This window comes from Garra rufa, chromosome 22 (genome assembly GCF_049309525.1).
Source record: "Garra rufa chromosome 22, GarRuf1.0, whole genome shotgun sequence".
Classification (NCBI taxonomy): domain Eukaryota; kingdom Metazoa; phylum Chordata; class Actinopteri; order Cypriniformes; family Cyprinidae; genus Garra; species Garra rufa.
Window position 1 is genome coordinate 25,616,405 of NC_133382.1, and position 18,140 is coordinate 25,634,544.

An 18,140-nucleotide genomic window follows, 5' to 3' on the forward strand; every position below is an offset into this window, starting at 1 on the left:
AGACTTAATATTTTGTGGAAATTGATACTTTTTTGTAAGATTCTTTGATAAGCAGTGAGTAAAAATAGAAAAAAATAGAGTAAAAATTTTAAATTAAAGACTTTACTGTCACTTTTGATCAGTTTAATGTGTTCTTGCTGAATGCAATTATGTAATGTATTGTTTCTTAAAAAAAAAAAACTTTTTTCTTTGTTAAATAATAATAATTATTATTATTCCATATGTTTTTCAGTAGGTGTATCTGAGTAAAGATCTATTTGTTGGCATTTGCAATTTTATATTTTTAGAAGACCAGACAGTAAGGCCTAAAACCCCCCTAAACAGTGTATATGTTTTTTTCTCTGTGTTGACACATTTTAAAGTGCTTTCAAATCACTTAATGGTCTTTCATAATCAAACATTTCAAACTGCTCAACCCCATGTTGTGGCGCAAGAAAAGCTATGCGTCATGTACCATGTTTATCTATACCCTGTTTTCCAGCTCAAGTATCTTGTTGACACATACTTGTAGGTGAACTTTTTTAAGCTCTTAATCTTGAAGCTATGAAGTCCTTTAAGCTTCCCATTGTAAGGAATAATTAGCTCAAATTTATAATGATTCAAATAAGGAATCGAATCGAAAGATTCGAAACTTGATTAAATTGATTCAGAATTAATAGATTACACTTCTTAACCATTCGTCCAGCAAAGTGGTCAATTCAGCATAATGTATTAACTCAAAAGGTTTATATTATGTTCCTGGCCAAGATCACAAATAAACCAAAATATTACGTTAGGAAATTTTAAAGCTGAGGTAGCTTGATCTAAACACAGATAGAACTTTTGTGAACATAAAGTCAAGACACTTCTTTTAATGAAACAATGATTTATTGAACTACTCTAAGACACAACGCTAATCTACTAAACACAAATAACACACACACACACACACACACACACACACACACACACACACACACACACACACACACACACACACACACACACACATTCACACTCACACTCATACAGTTCCGGGGATGAGCAATTACTGAGTAGAAAAGAACCCCAAATGTTCTAGTACCTTAACTAGTTCTTAGATCGCAACCTTAGAAAATCACAAAAGCAGAGACTTAGCTATTAACTACTTAGGGAATATTTCGCACCAGTTTCAGCGAAGTAAACAGAGATCTTGTTACTTGCGTTTGTGCTGGGAACGGGGGTTCCGGGGGCTCGTCTGAGCGAAAGTTCTGGTTGGTTGCTGGTCGATGACGTAGTTTGGGAAATCCCTCGACGTGGAGGAGTGGTTTTCTGGAGCCGATCTTTCGGTTGCCTGGTTACGCAGGTTGATGCGTTCGGAGCTCTTCTGTATCAGAGTTGCGAGACTTTGAAGAGTCTGGCAGTCACGAAGTTTCGGTTTGTTCTGTAGAGTTTTGATGGCACCGTCGCGTGCTTGGTCGAGTGGTCGAGCGCAGATGGAAAAGCACTCAAACCACAAGAGGCGAAAGGCGTGAGGCGAGAGCTGGGAGCTCTTAGTTCGCTGAGTTCTTGCTGAGTTCGCTTAGTTCGCTCCGTTCTGTTAGGAACATGAAGTTTTAAACGGGCCGCTAGGGCACGTCCCACGATGCTGGGATCCAATGGCATTGCTGAAGGGGCGGGTCACGCCACCCCCTTTTCGTCCTGTAATTCCTTCTGGTACGTAACTTATTAGGATATGGATTTCTCTGCAATTTTTGTTATTAACTTCAATAAACTATTTAAAGTATAAAAAAGAAAGTATAACAAAGTATACACAATCATTTTCTCATTCATTCAGACAAACTGCATCCATCATGATATTTCATCGCATATTACCCCATGGTAAATTGCTTGCATGCTAAAACATTTGTCACTGCTAAAGGCATATAAATGCATAGATTAAACTCCAACGATCACATAAAACACATCGAGCATATAAATGAAAACATATGATACTGTTTATAAGCTGATTGTTTCTTAAAGATTGTCTCTGCAGTGTACGTATCTCTATTGAGAGACGGGGTGTTTTGGAATGTCAGGGGAGAGGGGGACAGGAAGTCCGAAAAACCATGTGAGTCACGCTGGACGCATCATGTGCCATGCCAGCTTTATTTCAGAAGACTGGAGGTTTGTTTCTTAGGTGCTTTGAGACAGAGAGCGTTTTCTTCTCTCTGGATGCGTAAGACGCAGATCTCGACAAAAGCGGTCCATACAATTAGCGTCTGGTGATTATCATGTGATGGTCATGTTAAAATTTTATGGCTGGGAGGAGGATTCTTTTTGATTAACAGAAATGTGAACACTTCTGTTTGGGTGCTTTGTTCCGCATTCCTACACATTCCCCCTTTTTGCTGGCGATGTTTCTGGTGTGAACATCGGCAGGCACTGGAACAAGAAGCAGAGAGAGAGAACAAAACACGCACAAGACACAAACAACATCTCCATCACTAGCCGAAGTCTGGTGCAGGGATTTAGTTATTTGGCCTGGTTCAGTTAGAGGCACTTGCAATAACGTAGGGCCGCATCGGTTAGAATTATTGTTAATTTGGCTGTCTTGATTGACCGGAGTATCGGGAGTTCAACGAGGCGGTGTAGACGTGTGCTCGATCAGGTGCTACGTCAGACAGTGCTTGGGATCGTATTCAAGGCGGGCTATCCATTAAGGAGTCTCTTTCTCGTAGCGCATGGGCCATGGGAGTAACTAGGCGTTGCGTTTGAGCGTAACCGTTTTGGTATGACTGTGAACCGTTCGTTAAGATTTATGACGTTGCTAAATCGTAATTCAGCTTGGAGTTTGTTCGCATGTCGTTTTAAGGTGGCTAGGTTTAGAATGTTAAACAGAGTGCCTACAGCCGCAGCAGCCCCAGCAGGGCGCCCAATAATCATTTGGGACGCCGGTTGTACCCGCTTAATTCAGCCTGGGTTACGATCATTTTCTGTAATTAGCGCGGCATGTGTTTCACATCTGCCTGCATGTGGGCAAGGACTTCCCGTGTCTGACGGGTGTCGGCCCAAGAGTTTTGGGGGCTGATAGGGTGTAGTTTGTTCTGGAAAACATCATAGGGTCGAATCGGCCATACACCTTTAGAGGTAGACTTTGCGGTTAGCTATTGGTAATCCTGATTACGCAGAGAAACACGGCGGCGAATCATAACATCTACCTGGAGATAGAAAATAACAACGGGACAGTTAGCCACGACGGTCATGGTTTGGCGGGGTTGCTCAAATCGTTAACGAAATTTCTGGCAGTGATTTGCAACTAATTTGGTGTACTGAGTCAATCCCACCTTCAGGGGCCTAGACTTAAAAGAAAGTTAGGTAAGTTTCTGATGAGGGCTAGAAGGAAGGGACACATAGGAAAAGAGAGAGAAAGGAAAACACAAAGAGACACAATGACACTGAATGAGGTTAGACAGTAAGGACAAGTGTCACATGTGTGGAGCAGCTCCTCTCTGCTGGGCGGAGGTTGGTCCTAGCAGTGCGGCAGAGGAGAATGTTTAGGTGATTTGTGTTGTGTTTGGGAGGTTAGCTGTGTGTTTACCTAGAAGGATAGAAATCATGTTAGTGTGAGGCATAGTCATGAATTGTCGGTCTGTATCAGTGGGTTTGGTCTTCCCCCTTTTGCTGTCGGTTGGAACCCCAATGTCTCTTTATCTGCTTTTGGTGAACCCATCGAAGAACTGGCTCGCTGCGCCCTTGTCCGATTCTGGTTCGGTCGGTAACAGGCGAGAACTTGTGGGATTCCTTTCAGTGGGGTAAGGACTTTCTCCGACTGGCACTAGGGAGTGTTCTGCCAAGGATGGCGAAACCGTAATACCACACTTTGTTTCCGACACTGAGTTCCTTGTGCGAAGGAGGTGGCTAGCATGGGGCTTTACATCCACATGTCTCTATATTTCCTGCATCATTTCTTTCAATTTTGAGTTATGCTCGGTGGCTTGGGTTTCTTGGTTGAAGCTGGCAACACATCAGGCATCCTTCTATGTAATCTGCCACATCTTGTTGTATGCCAGGCTTCTGTGCCACCTGTTTGAATGGGTTGTAGGTGGTTTTGGCACCACAGTGCACTGCGCATGGTGCATCGTGTGCATGTTTAAGCCTCATCCCCCTTTGGCTCTGAGGGACTACAAGCTTTGGCGCAGTTAGGGGCTCAGAGACATATGTGAAGGCACCATTTTGCAGATGCAGCATGTTCTTAATGGATTGGAGGGTGCGGAGGTCTGAAGAAGTGGATTAGTCGAGTGTAGATCTCGTAGGAGAGTAAAGTTTGAAGATGTGAGCAGAAATGGGTAGGTCTGCTGATGTGGGAGGAGGAGGGGTGTTGCATACCAGTGGTATGTTGGTGGCGGGTAAGAGCTGTAGCCATCGGGATGGGTGGGAGGGCATGAAATGTATTGAATGGTTGTGATGGGCAAGGGTCGCTGTTGAGCCGGACCACGCCCGCTTTCAGATTGCCCTGGTGATTGTCTGGGCAGTCATGGACTTACGCTGTGGGTATCAGTTTCATTGGGCCACAGTCCGGGACGTCCTTTGCAAAAGAGTCCCTGTACTCATGTAGAATTTCTTTAAGTCTTTGGTGATCTGCTTTCTTGAGTCTGGTGTCCTTTGGTAGGCTTTGGTGTCTGTGCTTCGTTGCTTTGAAGAGATTCGGGCTGCCGGCTGAGTTTTCCTGCCCAGGGGCTAGCACTGCGACAGATACTAAAGTGTTTTGGACATTTATGGCAGTTCTGAGTTGAGGGGGACCTGAGTCCCACGCTTGCAGTGAGCAGAGGGAAGGGCCTTGTTCTTTGCTGCTTGGCGTTGAACTTGAGCTTGGCCTTGACTTTGACACTGCATTGTCACTAAGCAAATTGAAGGCAACGTCTGTGGCTTGACACTGCGACTCATTGGGGACTACTGACTGGAAGGGCAATGGCTCACGGATTTGCGTCCACAATTTCAGGTGCTTAAAGTCTATCAAGGGTTTGAAGCGATTTAGCAGATCCTTTCCTATGAGGAGCGGATAGTTGTTTAGAGGTGAGATGTAGACTGGGTGGATGAGATTCATCGGTCCCACTGTTAGGTGAATTGGGGCCACATGTTTCAGCTGTAGGCCCATGTTTGAGTATGCTTGCAGGTTCAGTTCGCACCTTTGGAGTTTGAAAGTTCCATCAGTTATAGTTCTTTGAGTTTTTTCAAGGAGTTCAGTTGACATTAGAGTGATGTCGGCTCCTGTGTCTAGAAGGGCTTCCACTTTGACATGACCTTCGATGGTGATGGGGAGGTAAAACTTTCTCGTTGTACCTTTCTCGGTGAGATCGCCCAGGAGTTGAGGGACTGGCGTTTGAGATGAGATAGGTAGGAGTTCAGGACTGATTCTGCGTTCTTCGGAGGAGTGGCAGACGACCCGGACAGCACTGTCAGGTGATTGAGTTGTTATATCCGCAGGTGTTTGTTGGAAGCTTCTGTGATCTGACGTATCATGTGTTGAGTCAGTTTCTGTCTCTTGCTCTGGATGTTTAAAGAAGCTTTATTGTCCATCTGAAGTTATGACAGTTACAGTGTTCTTGGGGTAAGGAAAAGAGGTGCTGTTCTGTGTGGTTTGTTGGACCAGGTGGTCGTTGCCTTCTTGTCTGGCCGCTAGTCAGGCCGCAGTGGGTTTCTCTTTCTTTTCCCACTTCCGATCCTCCTTTTTGCGTTTGAAGAACTCTTGCATCATCATTTTCATCAGGTCTTGTGAATCAAAACACGGCAATGTCTCTTCTTCATGTGTAGATTCAGCTTGGGCTTGATCAGTGTGGGATCTTTGTAAGTTCTTTCGTCGATTTGTTGGACTGGTTGCATTAGATTCCCACGAGCCATTTCCTGAGCTTCCTGATGAGGTTGGCCGACTCCATGATCTCTCCCATCGATTCTCACAAGGTCTTGGATGGTACCAGGATTTTTCCCAGTAGCGTTCAGGTGAGTGTTGTCGTCCGCGTGGTCCATCCCAGCGGTCGTTTCTTTGTGTAGGTCGGGCGCCAAAGTGAAAGTCACGTTCTCTGTTGAATGAGGATGGTCTCCATTCTCTAGGAGGTGGCTTGAAGCTTTCTTGGTGTTGGGCGCCCTCTAGGGTCATTTCTTGACATTGTGTGTTAAAATCAAGAACCGCAGTAGACTTGGTGCCCTTTTCGGATGCCATCTTTAGCTTGCCGTAGGCTTTGTGTGCCAGGTCTCGCAGCCGTTGAGACGTCATTGTTTGAGGGCATGCAAGGATGCCAAGGTGGTGGCTTACTGCAGGATGGAGATTTCTCAGAAAGAGAGTCTTAAAGTTAATGTCCTGCTCCATGTCAGGTTCATTGCGAGCTCCGAAGTATGCTTCTCTAAGCCGGCTATAGTATGCCTGGGAGGATTCATGACGACCCTGTTTTGTCTCCAGGGCGGCCACCAGTCCTTGCTCTGATTCTGGGACTGCGAATTCTTTGACGAGGGCTTGGCGGAGTGATTGGTAGTCAGCCTTTGTGTGAGACGGCTGTCGGTCCAGGAAGCTCCGTACCTCAGGGCTGGATCTCATTCGCAGAAGGTAAAGTCTGTCTTTGTCAGTAACGTTAGGTCTCATTTCTAAGTGAAAATCGACATCATTCAAGTAAGAGTGGACGTCTTGACCATCTGGCACACTCGGGGTGAATTTGCTGATGTTTCGGGCCAGCTTGTCAAGGTCTTTGAGGTCCATGCCATGTGATGGGTTATGGCTGGCCTTGGGGAGTTCTCGTAGCTTGGGTGTGAGGTAGGTTTCTTCAGAGGGAGCTGGCGAGGGTTTCTGAGTCGCTCCCTCCCCCTTTTGCTCACGTGACATTCCAGGAACATGGGACCCGGGCCTGCTTGGCAGGGGTGAGGGCGGGGCCCGTCGCGTCCTGGTTGGCTCAGGGCGCAGTTCATAAGCATGTATGAGTTCGTTTTTGACACTGTCCAATTCCTCTTTCATGTCGTCAAGTTGTTGAGTGAGGTAACTTATCTCAGTTCTTGCCTCGTTCAGATGTGTTTCGAGGGCTTTAATTCTGCTGTTCTTGTCTCTGAAGTTCAGCCTTGCCTTTTCCAGTAGCTGCTCGGCGTACTGTAGCTCGTCACTGAGTTCGGCACGAGCTGACTTTGCTTGCTCCATTTCTTGTGTGTTGTTTGCTAGAGTTTCTTGTAGTCTAGCGATCTCCTCAGTTGCTCTGGGATCCGTCTCGTTGGACCCTTCCCGTCGATCTTGAGCCTCCAGCTCTAGCTGCTCGATGCGTCGCTGTGCGCGTTTCAGTTCCTGCTGGAGATAGGCGGCTTGTCTGTCGCTCCGTTTGAGGGAGGCGATGAGGGTGTGACTCAGGGAGCCAGTGATCTTTGCTAGCTCTTTGTGTCCGTAGCTCTGACCTGGATCATGTTTCATGATGCCTGTTATGTTGTTGTCCAGTTGGTCTTGTGTCTGGTGTTTGACAGCTTCGGCGGCTTTGGGTAAGAGGCTGTCCGTCACGGCGCTTAGCCAGATTTCCAAGTCCTCCCAGTGACCAACGGGGTCTGTTGGGCGAGGCATGTTTTGATGCCGTGAGGAAAGACCAGACCACTGACTGACACAGACCTGTAGAAAGAAGAACAAACAAACAAAACAAACAAACAAAACCAAAACAGTGGTGTGAGTGTGGTGGTGTCGGGTGTAAGTGGGTTTTGGGTGTGTTGTGTTGAGGTGAGTGTGGTTCTCCCGCAGGTGGTTCACTGGTGTGCACGCCTCCAGCTAGCGTCGCCGTGGAGGAGGCGAGGGGGTACCCACGGGTGTTGTAGCTAGAACAGAGAGAGGAAAGAGGAACAAACACCCACAGCAAAGAACGGCGTAGTCGTCGGCTGCTTCCCCCTTTTTCTAAAGAGAAGAGAGAAAAGAGACAACAACAAAAGGAACACTTTGGGAAGAAAGAGAGTAAGAAAGAGTAGAAAGAGAGAGATTGGGGGAGAGGGGGAAAGTGAAATACACCTTTCTGGCCCCAGAATGAGTACAGTCAAGTTTTTTTTTTTCTCAACTTGATGTATGCTTCTAGATACGGTGCTCAGAAATGGGAATTTCAACACGCCAGGACTATGATTGTTATTATAATCCCCTCCGGGATGAGGGAATATACAATAACAATGACAGTATTGGCTTTGCAGCTGGTAGGATTGACACTGTACACCAATCAGAGCGTTTCTGGAAACGGGTTCACGACTGGCGCCTATCAGTCCTCGCTGGACTCGTTGGGACCTTGGCTGTAGGGTTCCACGATGAGAGGGGAAAGTGAGAGTTAGGCACAAGTTTAATTGGCGTTTTCAAGTTGTATGAACATTGATTAAATGTCTTTTAAACAACCAAAATTCTCTGCTTTTATGATTCTCACAGGCACAATCGAGGAAATAGCAGCAGTAGTCGAATCAAGAGGAGGACAGCTAGGTGAAAGAGAGAGAGTGAGGAGAGAGACAGCCAATTGGAAATGAGGTTTCGCTCCCAAGTCAGGGAATATGACAAGACTTGATTATTACAATTACAATTAAAGCCTTAAAAATTGATGTTTCAATTCAGTAATGATTGTGGGAGAACTAAAACTGTAACGCTTTGTTAAAGTTTTAGTCAGCAGTTGTAATCAAATGAATCAACACAAACCATTGAGGTATGGGAAAAGGAACAACTATTGATTGTAAAAAGGAGTCGTTTTCAAATCAATAATGATTGTTCCTGGTTATAATTTAGAAGTTTTCATTAAAAATTGGTCAAGGAAATTATAATTTCTCTATTCAACGTGTATCATTGCCGTCTGAAAAGGGGAAATGTGATTATGATTAAACTTAAAATTAAAATGTTCAATTAAAATCAAAAAAAATTTAATTGAAATCAGAAGTTTAAATTAGAGATTAAAATTTCCAAATAAAAAAATGTTTAACATAAATTATCACCTTGGCAATGAAAGTTGGTGACCAAATTAAAATGATGCCTCCTTAAAATTGACTACAAATAATCAATGTTAAATCAATCACAGAAATTGCGGTGTGGCAAGGAGATGTGATTATTTATTAAGATTGATCAAAGTATTCAAATTAATCAGCTTAAAAATAGTATTTGATTATAAAGCTTGTAACAGTTTAATCTGGCAATGCAAACAGTCAAAAAGGAGAGAGCCTTAAATTGAAACAATAAAATGTTTTAATTTGAGATTTATGATAGGGCTTTAATGGTTTGTTACAATCGCATCAAAAAGAGATTTAAGTTTAAAATTGTCAATATTCCTGTCACATGGGAGGAGGGAAGAAATACAAGGAATAGTGTACAGAGATATGAAGTAAAGAGGTTTGCAGAATGAGCGTTAAAGTTCAAAGCTTGTGATTGAGTCACCCAAACAACGTTACACACACTGAGTTCAAACACAATGGATCACCCTAACCGATTGCGTGCTAACTGCTATTTTTCAAGGCTAATGGTTTTACATAGGCTTCAATGCACACGCGTTAGCTTTAGCTAGGTTAGCTATACCACTTGTGGTTTACAATATGAGCAGGCGGACTGCGCCTGCACAACGAAACTCTGCCCCGGAAAAGGTGTGTAACGATTTCCGGGTCGCAGCGTTTCTATGGCAACAACCAGCAAGTGAGAGAGTTAAGCAGTTTCAAATACAATGCATGAAATGACAGCACATTTCGGAATTGCACAGCAAATAAGCACTATTTAGATTCTTGTCTCAACTCGTTAGAGTGAGGCACATATATCCACAGCTTTACTGCGATTAATGCAACATATTTCACAGGTCTCGGCGGACCTTAATTCTGTGCTTGTCTGTTTAAACAACACCACAGCACATATGGACTCAGCCACACAATTTTAAGATCTCAAAATTTCTCCCATAAAGCAACGTGTGGGTGCTCGCGCTGAGCGCCACGTCTTAACTTCACTAACGTTAGTTTTAAGTGAATATTTGGTAAAAGAGCATTAGGTCGCGAGCCTAAAGATCTTAAACCGGGAGTCAGCTTAAGTTTTCACTCTGGAACTCGCAGGGTAAAACACTAGCTGCAAGGCCTTTTGACAGAGAGGAAAAACAAGGAACACGCTCGTTTTTCTTCTTTTCTTTGTCTCAATTTCTAAAACTTTACTGCAGTTTAAATTCTTTACACAACAACTCGAAGTTACGCTTTCATTCATTCCAGACTGGCAGCCACAATAAAGCATACAGTACACAATAAACTGTTTCTCTGTCTTTGAACTATTTCTACCGGAAAAAATAGAACAAAATACCATATAGAATGACTTGTTTTATGTTCAAATAGTTAGATGTGTTCGCGTTCTATTCTCCACCATCTGTAAGGAATAATTAGCTCAAATTTATAATGATTCAAATAAGGAATCGAATCGAAAGATTCGAAACTTGATTAAATTGATTCAGAATTAATAGATTACACTTCTTAACCATTCGTCCAGCAAAGTGGTCAATTCAGCATAATGTATTAACTCAAAAGGTTTATATTATGTTCCTGGCCAAGATCACAAATAAACCAAAATATTACGTTAGGAAATTTTAAAGCTGAGGTAGCTTGATCTAAACACAGATAGAACTTTTGTGAACATAAAGTCAAGACACTTCTTTTAATGAAACAATGATTTATTGAACTACTCTAAGACACAACGCTAATCTACTAAACACAAATAAACACACACACACACACACACACACACACACACACACACACACACACACACACATTCACACTCACACTCATACAGTTCCGGGGATGAGCAATTACTGAGTAGAAAAGAACCCCAAATGTTCTAGTACCTTAACTAGTTCTTAGATCGCAACCTTAGAAAATCACAAAAGCAGAGACTTAGCTATTAACTACTTAGGGAATATTTCGCACCAGTTTCAGCGAAGTAAACAGAGATCTTGTTACTTGCGTTTGTGCTGGGAACGGGGGTTCCGGGGGCTCGTCTGAGCGAAAGTTCTGGTTGGTTGCTGGTCGATGACGTAGTTTGGGAAATCCCTCGACGTGGAGGAGTGGTTTTCTGGAGCCGATCTTTCGGTTGCCTGGTTACGCAGGTTGATGCGTTCGGAGCTCTTCTGTATCAGAGTTGCGAGACTTTGAAGAGTCTGGCAGTCACGAAGTTTCGGTTTGTTCTGTAGAGTTTTGATGGCACCGTCGCGTGCTTGGTCGAGTGGTCGAGCGCAGATGGAAAAGCACTCAAACCACAAGAGGCGAAAGGCGTGAGGCGAGAGCTGGGAGCTCTTAGTTCGCTGAGTTCTTGCTGAGTTCGCTTAGTTCGCTCCGTTCTGTTAGGAACATGAAGTTTTAAACGGGCCGCTAGGGCACGTCCCACGATGCTGGGATCCAATGGCATTGCTGAAGGGGCGGGTCACGCCACCCCCTTTTCGTCCTGTAATTCCTTCTGGTACGTAACTTATTAGGATATGGATTTCTCTGCAATTTTTGTTATTAACTTCAATAAACTATTTAAAGTATAAAAAAGAAAGTATAACAAAGTATACACAATCATTTTCTCATTCATTCAGACAAACTGCATCCATCATGATATTTCATCGCATATTACCCCATGGTAAATTGCTTGCATGCTAAAACATTTGTCACTGCTAAAGGCATATAAATGCATAGATTAAACTCCAACGATCACATAAAACACATCGAGCATATAAATGAAAACATATGATACTGTTTATAAGCTGATTGTTTCTTAAAGATTGTCTCTGCAGTGTACGTATCTCTATTGAGAGACGGGGTGTTTTGGAATGTCAGGGGAGAGGGGGACAGGAAGTCCGAAAAACCATGTGAGTCACGCTGGACGCATCATGTGCCATGCCAGCTTTATTTCAGAAGACTGGAGGTTTGTTTCTTAGGTGCTTTGAGACAGAGAGCGTTTTCTTCTCTCTGGATGCGTAAGACGCAGATCTCGACAAAAGCGGTCCATACAATTAGCGTCTGGTGATTATCATGTGATGGTCATGTTAAAATTTTATGGCTGGGAGGAGGATTCTTTTTGATTAACAGAAATGTGAACACTTCTGTTTGGGTGCTTTGTTCCGCATTCCTACACCATACTTCCCTGCAGACGGGCAGCACAGGTCGTAGCAGTCTCTGGTTCATGTGCTTGTGGTTAGAGGACGATGTTACTACTCAAATGGACACATCTTATCCGTCTAACCTGTGCTATGCATTAATAAAGGTCTGTGCATTCAATAAAAAACTAAAATATTCAGTATCAATTCCAAACCATATCTGCTGGGGATCTCTTGAGCTCTTTCAACCTCTTCCTCCCACTCTGCCCTTTTTCTGCTTCCATTCTTTTCATAATGTGCTATTGGGGCATAATGGTTATTGTTGTTGTGGCTATGAAAGTTAATGAGTACCGAGGGTTGCTTGCTTTGTTTCAGGACTTGCCCTGGGACTTTACACAATCTTTATAATGACAGGCCTTATTGCAAAAACAGCAAAGATAAGAGGATGTATTATGTGGGTGTTAGACTGCATGGATTTACTCAAATATGAAAATGATCAATAAAATATCAATTTGTGTTATATGGCTAATTTGTGTGAGGCAAGAAATTATGAGCCCTTGGATATGCAGTATGCAGTTCCAACTTCCAAATAGGCAATACGTAATGGGGTCGTAATGTTTTTGTCCACTGCACATCCACCTCAAGCATTTATTTACTTTAGACGAGAACTTCTTACTAAGTGAATCGTTTTAGGCTATTCAAACTGTTATGCGGTGAACATGTGGTGAACCTTTTAGCTTGTCTACAAGCCATTTGAGCCGTAATGAGGTTACATAATGAGAGGAAATGAGACTAGCTAGTTTATGCTTCAATGAAACAATTTCAACTGCTCATCATGGGCTTCAATTATTTCAAACAATTTCGTTTTCGCTGGATGTAAGCATGTATTCGTCATTGTTGGTAATGAAGGAACACATATCTCATACTTGGGAAGTGGCCATCACAGCCATGTCCTTTGCCAAGGAAACTTTTTTTTTTGAATGCTGTAAAGCCTTCCTCAGAAGAAAACCTAACTTTTTTTTTGCTTCTGCCACTGACAACTGAAAACAATGGCCCATCAGGGGTCTATTATTCTCACTCTGAAAAGAGGAAGCAAAGTCGTCAAAGTTTTTTGATTTTCTTTTTTTTTTTTTTATCAAATGCAAATTCACGTCCTAGTCACATTTTCTTAGTTAAATAAACATTACTTACATTTTTAGAAAAAGAAAAAAAAAACACATTAACAATGTAATCAATGTTCTTCAGTTGACGTCAAAAGTTTACATACACCTCGCAGAATTTGCTAAATGTTAATTAGAATTAGATATTTCACAAATAAGACGTTTACATATAGTCCACAAGAGAAAATAATGGTTGAATTTACAAAAATGACCGTTCAAAAGTTTACATACACTTGATTCTTAGTACTGTGTTGTTACCTGAATGATCCACAGCTGTATTTTTTTGTTTGTTTTTGGTTTAGTGATAGTTGTTCATGAGTCCCTTGTTTGTCCTGAACAGTTGAACTGCTTGCTGTTTTTCAGAAAAATCCTTCAGGTCCCACAAATTCTTTGATTTTTCAGCATTTTTGTGTATTTGAACCCTTTCAACAACTGTATGATTTTGAGATCTATCTTTTCACACTAAGGACAACTAAAGGACTCATATGCAACTATTACAGAAGGTTTAAATGCTCACTGATGCTTCAGAAGGAAACACAATTCATTAAGACCTGGGGGGTGAAAACTTTTTTAATTTGAAGATATGGGTAGATTTAACTTACTTTGTCTTCTGGGAAACATGTAAGCATCTTCTGTAGCTTTTGAAGGACAGTATTAAATGAAAAAAAAAAAGATATTTAGGTAAAATATGAAAAATGTACACATCTTCATTCTGTTCAAAAGTTTTCACCCCCCCCCCCCCCAGCTTTTAATCATCGTGCTTCCTCCTGAAGCATCATTGAATGTTTGAACCTTCGAGTTGCATATGAGTCCCTCAGTTGTCCTTAATGTGAAAAAAATGGATCTCAAAATATGTATGAATTTCACCAGGTTAGTGTTTTTAAGCATTTTACATTTATTCCAAAATAATAACTCGAGGCTGCAACAATTTAAACATAAAACATAAAACATAAATTTAATATGTTTTATTTGTATACTTCAGCTATTCTTTTTAATAGTTAACTTTTAACATCAGTTATCAAAACTCAGTAAATATTGGTCACAGACACAGAGATTTACTTCAATTTTTTTTTTTTACAAAGTCATAATCTAAGTGTGTGAGTTGTTTACTTCCTTTTTTAAATTAGTCTTCCCATTAACGCCATTATATTGTTCATTCAGACTGATTTGTGAATGCAGAACCAATCACAGCCGAACATAACCAGTCATATCCAATCTTATCGCGCTGCCTCCTCTCAAGTGACTTCACCCCATTCATTCTTAATTACCCCCCACCAAACTCACCGCATGCTTTAGGGAACTGTTAAAACTCAATGGGCTCAGGGGAGGCTATAGTCATGCAGACTCCCGCTCTAACTTTACCTGCTGGTGCCACTTTTGGACAGTTTTATTTTAGAAAAATGAGTGATTTATACACTTTTCAATGTTGTATTTTATATAAAATGATTTGATTAATATTGTTATTATTATTACAAACAAAATCTGACCTTTTGTGCAGAGGAATTTGTTTTCCAGGTTTCCAATTCAATCTTAAATGTCAGTTTTTCAATGTGAATCCCAGTGTATACAGTATATTCTCATGACACAGGAGCTGTATAATTAGATAAAGAGACTGATCTTGCGTTTGCTATGTGCTGGAATGAGCAGCAGCTGATAGCGGAGTGCAGCTGCTGAGATATGGCCCTTCAAGAGCAGTTCATCTGAAGAGGGGTCTGAAGTTCAGGCTTGTCTGAGCTCCCGTCTGGATGCTCCTCATCAGCCCAGGATGTTGCATATTATTGACCCCTTTAAGTAAAATAACATATAATAACCTAAAATCAGGGGCGCCGCTAAGGGAGGGAAAGTTAGGACTAAGGGCCCACGCCATTTAGGGGCCCCCAGAGATCTGCTTTTGTGTGGTGGGGGGGCCCAACGTCATATTTTGTCATAGGGCCCAAAATTGCGAGCGGCGCCCCTGCCTAAAATAGACCCTAATATGCTTTTTAGAAGTTCTGGGCATAGAAACCTCAAACTGGAAATGTTTTGTCATGCATGCAGAGTTCAACATTAGTCTTCAGCCTCAGAGTTCTCAGAAAAATCACTCCTGCATAGATTTGTGTGTGGTGTACTCTTCCCACAAGTGGTCCTGATTTGAACCAAAGGGCCTCACCCTATGAAGAGGCCAAGTGCAAGCTCCTGCTGGGTAGACAGTGCCCAGCCCTGAGCCGATGTGTCCAAAAACAGCTAAAAAAAAAACCTGTTGGCTTCTTCCCCACCTCTGTGAAACACCTCGACAGCCACAAATAGCCCCGCAGTTCATCATCGTGCTCCACGGACCACTTCTCAATCTGATTAGATTACATTTAATTCTATTAGCTAATACAGATGTTATTTTTCATTTCATGCACAGTATGTAATTGTGTTTTTTCCTCATTACTTTCCGGAAACAATCATCTCGGTAAAGCAATTACCTCGTTTTTGTCATCGTTTAAAACTCTGAAGTTCAGCGACCTGTCTAAATGTCTCTTAAAATCACTGTTAGTTTTCATAGGAAAATAGTTGCGTGCTTGGGGATGTTGTGTTTTGTTTTCAGGCGTTTAAGACTCTGTTCATTAAACCCAGCTAGCCGTGATGTTTCAAGAATGTGTTATGCGTGCTGGGTCTCTTGCCCAGTCTCATTTTTACAATCGAAAAAACTGAAGCGAAATATGAACCGGCCCATATGTCTCTCCTTCAATTCACCCGTGCCTCATAAAAAAAAGCTTTTCTCTCTCTCTCTCTGCATACCAAACTATCAACAACATCAATTACACCAGGGAATCTGCGGTTCTTTCTTTGTAGTTCACCTGTATCTGAGTTTTAAGTTCAGCTCTGCAATCATTCGACACAGTGCGCTCTGATGAAACAAAGAAACAATGAGAAACTTGGTGTTTGTAATGTCGAAAACTTAATCCCCACGTTCGTTTATCTAGCACAGTCTGCACCGCGAGCTATTAGGAAATATGAGGCCGTGAAAGTGTGAGTCTGTGTTCTGCTTAATTAAATGAGAACAAAATATGACCTGGGCCCTTGAGTTAAGTAGATTCGTAGGTTTTTAGATCAGATTTGACTTATGTAACTTCTCAGCTGAGATGGTTTGTCAGCATGTGTATCAAATAATCATGCAGGCCAAAGAGAGTGACACTTGGCTAGTTCTGTAGTCTGTAGCTGTTTTCGGTCATCTATTACAGATACATGCATCGAGACAACCTCTGAAAGAGATCAGTTTTCTTACATTTTTTTGCAAGGAATGTGTCTTTGATCTGAGTGTTTTTCCCTACTGCCTTTATTTTTAGTGTCACTTGCTTTATGGAATTACTTTCTTATTTTATATTTATTTTGTTTTTAAGTTTTTAAATGAACAAAAGTGGATAAATATAAGAAATATAAAGATATAAAAAATAAATAAATAACAAGCTGCTTTTTAAATAACAAAAATGGATATAACAAGGTCAAATTACTAAAATAAATATTCAAATAATAGTTTAAATGAATAAACATGCTACATTTTATTATTATTTATTTTATATATGTTTAATAATAATACTTTTCTAATTATGATTTTTTATTTATACTCAAAGAAAGTGAAAAAATAAAGACAATAAGGACTGTTTTTGGTTCTAAGGAATAATTTTCTATTTTCTATTTCAATTTATTTTGTATATGTACTTATATGTACTTTGTTGTAAAATATATATTATATAGCAAGTGGGAAAAATAAAGAAATATAAAAATTCACAAATTCAAGTACTATTTTAATTATTAAAAGTTATTTTACATTTTATATAAAAAAGTGAAAATAAAGTGCTTTAATTATTTTCTTATATTTATTTTTTAATGTCTTTATATATATAAAAAGAAATATTAAAAGTTAAATAATTTTAAAAAGTGTAACTAATGTATTTCTTTGAGTATAAACAGCAGAAAACAAACAAAAATCATTGTAATTAAATATAAAATAAATATAAACGAACTACTTAAAGCAAATGTCTAAATAGTTAAAATAAGTTTAAGCTATTTTAATTATTAGTTAATTAGTTAATAAGTTAATTAGTTAATAAGAAGTTAATTTCTATTAATTTGTATTTAATAATGTTTTTTGTTGTTTATACTCAAAAAAAGTGAAAAAATAAAGTCTTTTTGGCTTTTAAGAAATGATTTTCTTATTTTATACTTATTTTGTATTTACTTTTAATGTCTTTTCGTATAGGAAAAAAATGTATTAATTAAATATAAAATTAATCTAAATGAACTCCTTAAAGCAAATGTAATTAATAATTAAAATAGTCTTTTTTTTATTTTATAGTAAAAATAAGTTTAAGCTATTTTAATTATTAATTACACTTGTTTTAAGGAGTTATTTAATATATTTAATAATGTTTTTGTTGTTTATACTCAAAATTTAATATTTATTTTGTAATTAACTTTCAATGTATTTTCATATATGAAAAGAAATAATAAAAGTTAAATAATTAAAAAAGTAATTAACATATTACTTTAAGTATAAACAGCAGAAAACAAAAAATATTACTGAATATAAAAATTAATATAAATTAACTCCTTAAAGCAAATGGAATTAATAATTAAAATACAAATTTAATAGTGAAAATAAGTCATTATTATGTAGTTATATTTAATATTGAAGAAACACCTATAGAATAGTGTTCTGTTATTGTTGTTACTGCAATTGCATCTGTGTCATATCTATCAATCAATATATATCTCATTCTTCTGTCTCTTTGTTTTTCAGCCTGATGAGTTGACAAACGCTCTGGAAATCAGTAATATCGTCTTCACCAGTTTGTTTGCGCTGGAGATGCTCCTGAAGCTGCTGGTTTATGGTCCTTTCGGCTACATCAAGAACCCTTACAACATCTTTGACGGCATTATCGTGGTGATCAGGTACACATGCTCTTCTGCGTTCTTTCCTTAGAACTTCTAAACGTTTATAACG

General features: G+C 40.2%; 2 protein-coding genes across 2 annotated transcripts in view; both read left to right on the forward strand.

Moving 5' to 3' along the window:
• The window catches only part of LOC141297453 (voltage-dependent T-type calcium channel subunit alpha-1G-like), a gene marked incomplete at its 5' end in the record, with an annotated part of 48,677 nt that extends 44,534 nt beyond the window's left edge, over nt 1-4,143 (forward strand). The window contains 2 exons of the mRNA XM_073827886.1: nt 3,599-3,752; nt 4,011-4,143. Of these exons, the coding sequence (XP_073683987.1) occupies nt 3,599-3,752; nt 4,011-4,143 (287 nt within the window). The remainder of the gene's footprint in view (nt 1-3,598; nt 3,753-4,010) is intronic.
• Nucleotides 4,144-6,898: 2,755 nt separating this feature from the next.
• LOC141297454 (voltage-dependent T-type calcium channel subunit alpha-1G-like) overlaps nt 6,899-18,140 on the forward strand; it is a 225,544-nt gene continuing 214,302 nt past the window's right edge. The window contains exons 1-2 of the mRNA XM_073827887.1: nt 6,899-6,961; nt 17,937-18,088. Coding sequence (XP_073683988.1) covers nt 6,899-6,961; nt 17,937-18,088 — 215 coding nt within the window. The remainder of the gene's footprint in view (nt 6,962-17,936; nt 18,089-18,140) is intronic.